The sequence below is a fragment of the Xenopus laevis genome, chromosome 1S (assembly GCF_017654675.1).
Source record: "Xenopus laevis strain J_2021 chromosome 1S, Xenopus_laevis_v10.1, whole genome shotgun sequence".
NCBI lineage: Eukaryota > Metazoa > Chordata > Amphibia > Anura > Pipidae > Xenopus > Xenopus laevis.
In genome coordinates this window covers 76,576,091-76,584,990 of record NC_054372.1, presented here as the reverse complement: position 1 = coordinate 76,584,990, position 8,900 = coordinate 76,576,091, and the positions used below count along the sequence as shown (strand labels likewise).

The 8,900-nt window shown below is 44.5% G+C and overlaps 1 protein-coding gene across 4 annotated transcripts; it reads left to right on the top strand.

The window, feature by feature from the left end:
* The first annotated feature begins 408 nt into the window (after positions 1–408).
* LOC121399336 lies at positions 409–7,082 on the top strand. 4 transcript variants are annotated; one of them, XM_041579758.1, is made up of 2 exons: positions 409–640; positions 4,390–7,082. In XM_041579758.1, exon 2 carries the CDS (start codon positions 5,253–5,255, stop codon positions 6,237–6,239), a length of 987 nt encoding a protein of 328 aa, XP_041435692.1. In that variant the 5' UTR covers positions 409–640; positions 4,390–5,252; the 3' UTR covers positions 6,240–7,082. The 4 variants fall into 4 exon arrangements, with proteins under 4 accessions (XP_041435692.1, XP_041435690.1, XP_041435689.1 ...); XM_041579756.1 differs by having other exon boundaries at positions 2,119–7,082; XM_041579755.1 differs by lacking the exon at positions 409–640 and adding an exon at positions 737–2,663.
* Positions 7,083–8,900: the final 1,818 nt, after the last annotated feature.

Below are 8,900 nucleotides of genomic sequence, written 5' to 3'. Positions count from 1 at the left end.
CGGGATAAGCGGTCTTTACGACCGACCTTTGCACAGTCGCCCGATCATTCCGATTCCCATCCGATTTGTGTTCATCAGGCATGACTGCAGCATGCCGGGTGTGGCACCGGTTGGGATTGAGGAATACGGACCACTGAACAAAGGTGTACTTTTACAAGATCAGTACAAGCCTTGCTAAAATCACTGTGTCTGTGTATATGTATATTACCGGGGGAAGTGCCTTTTGTCCTGGTGTCTTTTGTTTGCCTAGGGAAGTCTACCTCCCCCCCCCTCTTCTATGGACATGTGTCTGTGTGCTGGTTCCACCAATTGATTCATAGCATAACATGCTCATTGATTGGATATATTGTAAGACCACCTTTTTGTCTTGGTGTATAATAAACCACTGGCCATTGTAGAGAGAGGCAGAATACTGGACCCCAGCTGAGAACGACTGCTGTGACGTTATTTCCGGGGGATTGCGCAACATCACCACACGATACATCAAGGTTTCCGGATCGATTGTCCATTAAGACGAAAGATCATTTTTATACGATATCAGATGGCGAGCCTAATGCAGGTGGTTAAATTTTTCCCTTAATTTCAGCAGAATTAAAAGGGGCCATATTTTATTTCGGGCAGCAAAAAGGCCGGCATTGAGGTAAGACATTTTTGTTTTGATACTCTCATATTTGAGAAAGTTTTTGCTGTCTGCAAATTGATTTGTGGTCTCTAGGCTGCTGGAATCAGGTAAAAATCTACCAAAAGAACCTTTTGGGTGTATGTGTGGTGTTTTTCAGTATTAACTGCCCAGGTACTGGTTGGGGCATATCTGCATAACTGCTGTGGGGTTTTATTCATTTATTTATTTTTTTAACCATAAGGGACTGTTATTGCACCCTGCTGGAGGATCTGTGAGTGATTCAGACCAGTGGAGGGAGTTTCTGTGTATGCCGGGTGGTTGTAGGATAATCTTGTAGCAGGCAGATATGGCCAACAGTATCTAGAGGGGATTTAGAATCATTGTTTTTTCATTTCTGTTCGTTTTCTGTCTGTCTACTAAGTGGTGTTTGTTTTAAAATTGCGACTCTATAGGTTTCATCCTTGAGAAAATCTTTAGTTTGGGAGGATTGTATTGCTTTTATTATTACAAGTTTCAATATTGGAGGTTGGGTAACAATCCAACCAATCTGAATTACAAACCAAGTTTCTAGCCCTTGCTGAGCACTGAACAGGGGGATCCTACGCCATTTTGTCTTTAAGCACATGTGCCAGTGGCCATTTTGTCTTTGTCTTTAAGCACATGTGCCAGCGGCCATGTTGTCTTAGTTTTTTGAAAAGGTATATTGGGCTATTGGTGGGAGGCACATCCCCTGCATATAACCCTAACAGTTGTTCTATTGTATATAATAGATTTTCATCTTTACATTTCATAACAGTAAAGTTCTCTTTGAACTTTTTGGAACATTCTTTACATTTTTGTAATACCTCTCTGCTGTTCCCTGCAGTCTATTGACTGCTACGTCCTCCAGGATAGGGGGTTTTCCTAAGGAAGAGACCATCACATGGTGTTGTAATTGTAATTGTCCTTTTGTGAGAGTGAAGGAAGAGTGTTGCATGGTTTACAACATAAGGCTATTTGTTAACTAGCTGTTTCTCTTTTTATACTCCTTGTTTTCCTGCTTTTTCTCTCTTTATTTTCCTCTCTTTATCCTTCCTTCTGTCCTTTATTCTCCCCATCTCTCTCACTTTTCTCCATTTCTCTCTTTTAAAACACTTTTGCTCTCTCTCTCTGTCTATAACTACCACACTAACTCTTTACCTTGTTTTTGGCTAGCCCTCTTTTCTGTTTTAATCTATTCTCAAACCAACACATTCTCTGTAGGTTTGGTTGGAAGACATCTTTTCCGTCATTGGAAGTCTGGTAGTGTAAGATAGCTGCTGTCTGCTTATGAAAGTTGCTGTTAGGAAGGAAATTCCTGTTAATTATGACCATAAGGACTGTGCTGCAAAGTCGGACTGTATACTGTGAAAAAACAGTGAACTGGTTAGCTTTTTGTGAGGAGAAAAAGTGGGCCAAGCCTACTCGGGTTCATCAATTGTCGCGTGAGCTTTGTTCTCTTTTCTCTTCCCCTCGAGGTCCATCTTAAGGGTGGAAGGTGTCCGTGGTTCGTACCAAAGCCCAGGAGTGGAGTTCGTGGGGAAATTATTGAGGACTGTTCCCTTTGTTGTTCGCTTTCTTGACTTTTCGTCACTGAGTGACCAGGTGTCCGCGGTTCGTACCGGAAGCTTGGGGGACGGAACTTGGGGAGGTGAACTGGGGAGGGGTTTCTCTGTTTCTATCTGTTTTTCTAGCCACTTTCTCTCAAAACCTATTGGCCTGACTGGGGTGACCAGGTGTCCGTGGTTCGTACCGGAATCCCTAGGAAGGTTCAACTATATCTCCCTTGTTCTCACTTCCTGTCGCTCCCTCTCACTTGCTGTCAACACTCCAGACATTGGGGACTCTTATCCTGCAGTCAGGGCGCTGTTTTGAGCCAATTTAGCACGAGGGATAAGGAAGATGTCCGTGGTTCGTACCTGTCCGGATACCTCAGCCGCTGATCCTTCTCTCTGAGTGGGCTATGGTGGATAATGTCCGTGGTTCGTATTTGAAGCCCTAGAGCTACTCAGAGGACGAACAGGTAAGGATCGACGGCGGTCTGCGCGGTGGACGTAGACACTGTAGGTGGATGCAACTATTTGGAAAAAGCTCGATACTCGAGTATTGGTGTAGGGACATCTAGGGAACAGAAGGGTACCACTTCTGAGTTCAGGACGGCTCAGCAGCACATGAAATCCACATATGGAGGAGGGACTGTTAAGCCCCTCAAAGATTGGCACAAATGGTCTTCAGGTTTAGAATGGTCCATCCCTAAGGAGGGGACGTTTGAGGTCTGGATCTGGGAAAAGTTCGTCCGTGAGTTCCACTCCAGACTCCAAACACATGGGTCTTTAGAGAAGGCCAATTTGTGGTTACAGGAATCTACCAAGCCTTAGCAGCAGGGCATTCAAAAGTCTCAGACAGTAAGGTCAAACATAATCATGTACTTCCGTCCAGCCAGAACTGCGGAAAGCAATAATGATAAGGACGAGACAGAGCTGCAAACAGGTTTAAATTTGCTAGCAACACAGGTCATCTCAACAGCCTCAGCTCATCTATCTCCATCACCATCCCCACATCCGGAATCCGCAAAAGATGCCTCTGACAAAACGGATTACTGCCGCCTTGGAAAATCCGATTTGGTCACCTTATGTGAAGCCAGAGGTATCTCTATAATAGACAAATCCAAATTAGAATGCATAGAGGCCTTGGAAAGGGATGACTTCTAACAGGGCCCTGAGGGGGATTACAGGCGCTACGGGGGGGGGGGGGGCAAGGAATTCTGTAAGCAACTGACAGACAAAATGCCCACTATGTATAGTGTTGTGTCCCCATTCCAGTTTATGACAGCGATCCAGGGCCCAGATGAGGACGCCTCGGTCTATTGGCAGAGGTTAAAACAAGGGGTAACAGATGCAGGGTTTGAGCCAGGTCCAGATGCCCCAGAGAACACCCAGCCAGTATCGCCCATCCATCTAATGTTAAAGGCTAAATTTCTGGCTGGATTGGTGCCTAAGCTAAGAGATAGGCTAATGGTTGCATGACCAGAGGCCCATTCTATGAGTTTCCACTCCCTTATGGCAACAATCCAGGCCATAGAACTGGACCTGCATGCAAGGAAAGAGGCCAAGTCGGCCAAAATCATGGCAGCTCTTGAGCTAATAGCCCAGGACCACCATCCCTATACTAGGAAAAAGAAACTCACCAAACGTACTAATATAACTTGTTTTAATTGCGATCAAAAAGGACATTTAGCGCGCCACTGTACAGAAAATGAGGACAAGAAAGAACAAAATTCTCCTAGTCCTTATAAAGTTGTTCCTGACCGGCCTCATGCACATACAGTAACCCAAACCCGGGGAAATCTTTTTGTAGTACGGAGGGCCCCCCGGGAACCTACCATTTCATACCAGACCCTGAAACAGTTAAAACCATCGGAGCTGCTACACAGTCCCATAGCTTCGCCCAGATTGATAGATATCTCCAAATCGGGGTCTTAACCCCAACACAATCACCCTGTAATACACCTTTATTTCCAGTGGCAAAAAAATCAGCCAAGGGTCAGGAAGTCACTTGCCGACTGGTCCATGATCTCAGAGCCATTAACAAAATCATAGTCAGTGATGCCCCGTTAGTGCCTAATCCTCACACATTACTTGCGTCCATTCCTCCTACTACTGTACTTTAGTGTAATCGACTTGTCTAATGCCTTCTTTTCTGTTCCACTAGATCCACAGTGTCAATACATCTTTGCTTTTTCGTTCCAGGGTAGACAGCTGACATGGATCCGGTTACCACAGGGGTCCATGACTAGCCCATCGGAATATAGTTGCAAGCTAAAGGTGGTATTAGACCAGTGGGTGCCAGAGGATCCGGAGGTCGCACTGTTATAATATGTGGACAATCTATTAGTTTGTTGCCCGGACAAGGATTCATGCTATAGACACACTATCTCGCTAATGAACCATCTGGCATCCACTGGGAATAGGGCTAGCAAGGAAAAATTGCAGTTTTGTAAGGAGAAGGTTGTTTTTCTAGGCCACTGTATCTCAAAAGGGAACCAACACCTGACAACACAACGGATACAGACTCTCAAAGACTTCACCCGACCTCGTAATGCCCGACAGTTGAGAGCCCTTCTAGGTCTGATCAATTACAGCAGAGATTGGATCCCTAATATTTCATTCAGAATGGGTCCTCTCTATACTTTCTGTGTTATTACAGAAAGTTGGTGACATAGTTTTAGATTCCCCCTCTAACCTTTCTCATCCCACACTCTGTCCAAGAGATTCTCAACCAGGTCCAGACCAAACATCTTTCAGCAGCACCTCTGACCAAATCTGAAGTGACTCTCCTTACCCCTACTAACCTCACACTGAGACGATGCACAATCCTCAATCCCGCATCTTTTCTCCCAACCCATTCTGACTCGGAAGAAGAGGGGGGGGGGACGAAGGGATTGTGACTGACTCTAACCCAACCATGACAGAACCAACAGACAATCACAACTGTCTTGAACTCATGGAACCCGAGACAGAAGCAGTACAACATCCACCTCCCTTAAGGTCAAGGAACGTGACGGGTGGATCTACGCCAGCCACTGCAAGAAGCTGCTGGACTATCAAGTGCAATGATCAGGTGCATTGTTTCTATATACACTTGTTGTTTAATGTATTTTGGATACTGTTATGAGGAGTCACATCCGAATTTACTGTTCAAGATGCATTTACAATTAGCAAAGACAGCAAATAGGTCCAACTGCTGGATGTGCTCCAAACCCGCTCCGAGCCAGAGCATCCCGGCAATGGCGGCAGTACATGCCCTTTATGACATCAGGGTGGGCATGAGAAAATTTAGTCCTTCAGGTAGATCAGCGGAACGTCATCTGTCCATAGAATTTAATCAGACATTCTTAGATGGTAATGACACCTATGGTCTTGATGTCAGCCCCGAGGCTTTTACTAGATTTAGCAGACCCGTGTGGGTATCCGGTCAATTAGGCCAGTCCGGGATTTGTTTTAATATCAGCTCTGGTTTTGGAGCCAAGTCCCTGGGGAGGACCGAATGCCCATCTGGGATAACCATCCAGATCGACCATAGAATCCCTGACAGTAACAACCTAACCACCAGACATGATTATGTCTGCTGGGGGGGAGGGTGTGACATTCAGGAGGGTGCAGCAATCCCATTATCCATCCAGTTGTTGCGCAATGCCCGTAACCCCAATGACCTTTGTGTCTCATTAACTGGGCCCTATTACTTTTTGTGCGCCCAGGCTGCCTATAGAGTCGTTCCCCTGAATACTAGAGGGTCATGCTCCTTAGTCAGGTTAGTCCCTGCCTCCTACATTGCCGACGGTCACAAGGACCTGATGGTGCAGAGGAGGGTAAGTGTGGGAAGAAGGACCAGGAGAGAGTTATTCTCCGCAGGGGACCGTGCATGGGCATGGTTTCCGGCATGGACCAGATGGGGTATAGAACTTATGAAGCGGCTAAATAATTTCTCCATCATAATGGACGAGATGTTTAATGAGACAGTCGAAGCCATGAGAGAAATTTCTTCTGAACAACGACAGCTGAAGATCCTTATGCTTCAGGAGAAAATGGCTCTCGACTAACTTTTAGCATCAAAGGGGGGTTTCTGTGAGTTAATTGCTGAGGATTGCTGTACCTGGGTGGAAGATACTGGGGACAAGGTTCAAGCCCATCTTGACAAGGTGAAAGCGTTACAGGGACAAGCACGCACTATTGCAGATGAGGGTTGGAACCCCTTTAAAGGTTTAGGGGGCTTTGGTGATATGTTGTTTTCTATTGGATCATGGCTTAAAGAAGTTGGAGTGTATGTCCTGATGCTGCTCTGCTTTCTTTTCCTCCTCTATGTGTCGGCGAGAATGACCTGTTGTTTGGTGAACCAAGTTGCAAAGAGCCATGCAGAGGACCATGTGATGATTCCATAAAGAGCCATCGCCTGAAGCATCCGGAACCCTTTACCTCAGGAAGATCAGCACAGGAAGAACCACCACCTTTTTTTTAACACAAACTATGGACTGTCCCTAAAAAAACCGACTTCTTCCCTTCTTGGAGACTTTTTTTGGGCTGTTCTTCTCAAAGAAGATATAACCAGAAACCTTGTATGATGACATCACCTCCCTGAAGGCCAGTCTGGACCTCATGATCAAGATATAAAGAAGATCAAGAATATAAGGCCGGTTCTTCTTGTTATTGCATTTGTAGTGTAGCATGTTCCCTTTTCTTTCTGTACCCTTTAGAAGCTTTTCAATATCTAATTAATGTACACTGTTTGTATAACTTTTATAATGCAATAAAGGCAGGGAGATGGATAGTGTATAACAATATATTATGGACTATAGATTATGTCCAGGTACATGTGTGACTGGCTATTTGCTGTGGAACACAGAACAATACTGTTGTACTGTAAATAAAAGAAAATACTACTATTACATTACTATTACAGTTTGTATTAACCTTCACATCTATTGATTTATGTTGAGCATTTAAGCTATATAGTTATAAGTAAATGATCAGGCAGCAGCATTAGACAGTTATGTGCAGGCTGGGACACACAGGACAGAGGGTGGGAGGGGAGGAGTTTGGCTGCTACAGCTCCAGAGTTCAGCCTATCAGTCAGTGATGTCACTACTTCCTGTGAGAGAATGAACATGCACTCCCACTCTTCATTTCAGCCTAGACACCGAGCAGAGAGGTTCTCTCTGCAGCTCTGATATAATGACAGTTCTAGGAGGTAAAATGCTTTCAAAAGTTTTTCTTTCTGCATCATTACATGTTTTGAGGAAGGATGAGTAATATATCTGAATATGAAGGTTATATGAAGTGTCCCCTTTAAGACCTTTCGTAGGATGGGAAAAAATGAATAGGGATGTAGCGAACTGTTCGCCGGCGAACTTCGACCGTTCGCGTCCGCCGAATGTTCGCGAACGTCGCGCGACGTTCGCATTTTGAGTTCGCGTTCGATTCGAATACAAATCGTTTGACCATTCGACCATTCGAATTCCTTCGACCGCTAAAAATCGAACGATTTCCATTCGTTCGAACCATTGTAAGCATTCGATCGAATGCTTCGATCGTTCGTTTCGAATGAAAATCGTTCGATCGAACGATTAAAATCCTTCGATCGTTCGAATCGAACGATTTTAGCGGGTGTTCGAAGTTCGCAAACTGTTCGCGAACGTTCGCATTTTTTGCCGGTGTTCACGAACGGCGTTCGCGAACACCAAATCGGCAGTTCGCTACATCCCTAAAAATGAAGCAGTAAACTAATGATCTCAGTCTTATCATTTAGGAAGGATATTTGATCATCTTTTGTTGTGTTAGAGTGTGTTGTGCTAAAAGTGTTTCACCTAAATCTTGTAAAAGGATCATTTATGGAGTACTGTGGGAATGTAATGTTTTAAATGATTTTTGTATATAATTATATACAAAATATATCTAAAATTATATAATATTATATAGCTATAATATAAATAATTCAAACAATTGTTATGTTTCTTAAAAAGATAAACATTCTTATTTTTCATTTTAAGCAATAGAAATAAGTCTGTGACCGGGAGGGGGTTTTTTTTGTTTTTCTTTGGGGAATGTATTTCTTGTATTTACTCTCTGCTTTCTTTCTTTCCTTCTTCTTTGTCTCAAGGGTCGTAGTGAATCAATGTGATACTGTGGTGGGGTTGGGCGGCGGGGGCACCCCCGGGCTCGACGCCTATGACACTTCACCTACCTTTGGTGTTCATCCGCCATGCTGTGGGCTGGAGCCGTGGGGTTGCTCGGTTGGCCTACCTCAATCGAATTGTGTTGTTTTCTACATGGCTACTGATAACTTTAGAGTTCTTACATGGAATGTCAGAGGGCTCAATAACAAGGTTAAGAGATCAGTTATCCTAGATACGTTGAAAAAGTCTGGCGCAGACCTCATGCTCCTCCAGGAAACGCACTTGGTTGGGCAACGCACACGTGCCCTTAAACGCCACTGGGTGTCAGCTGCTTATACTTCAGAGTACTCTTCCCACTCTAGGGGGGTGGCGATCCTTGTCAGGAAATCCCTCAACTTCCAGTTGGAAGGCCTAACTTCTGACAGGTTTGGACGATACCTAATACTACATGCTCAGATTTTAGGTGCCTCCTATCTTATAATTAATGTGTACCTTCCCCCCCCAGCGGATGCACAACTGTTAAACGAAATAGCAATAAAGGTAGCTATGTATGGCCACTTCCCCACGATTTGGGCGGGGGACTTTAATATG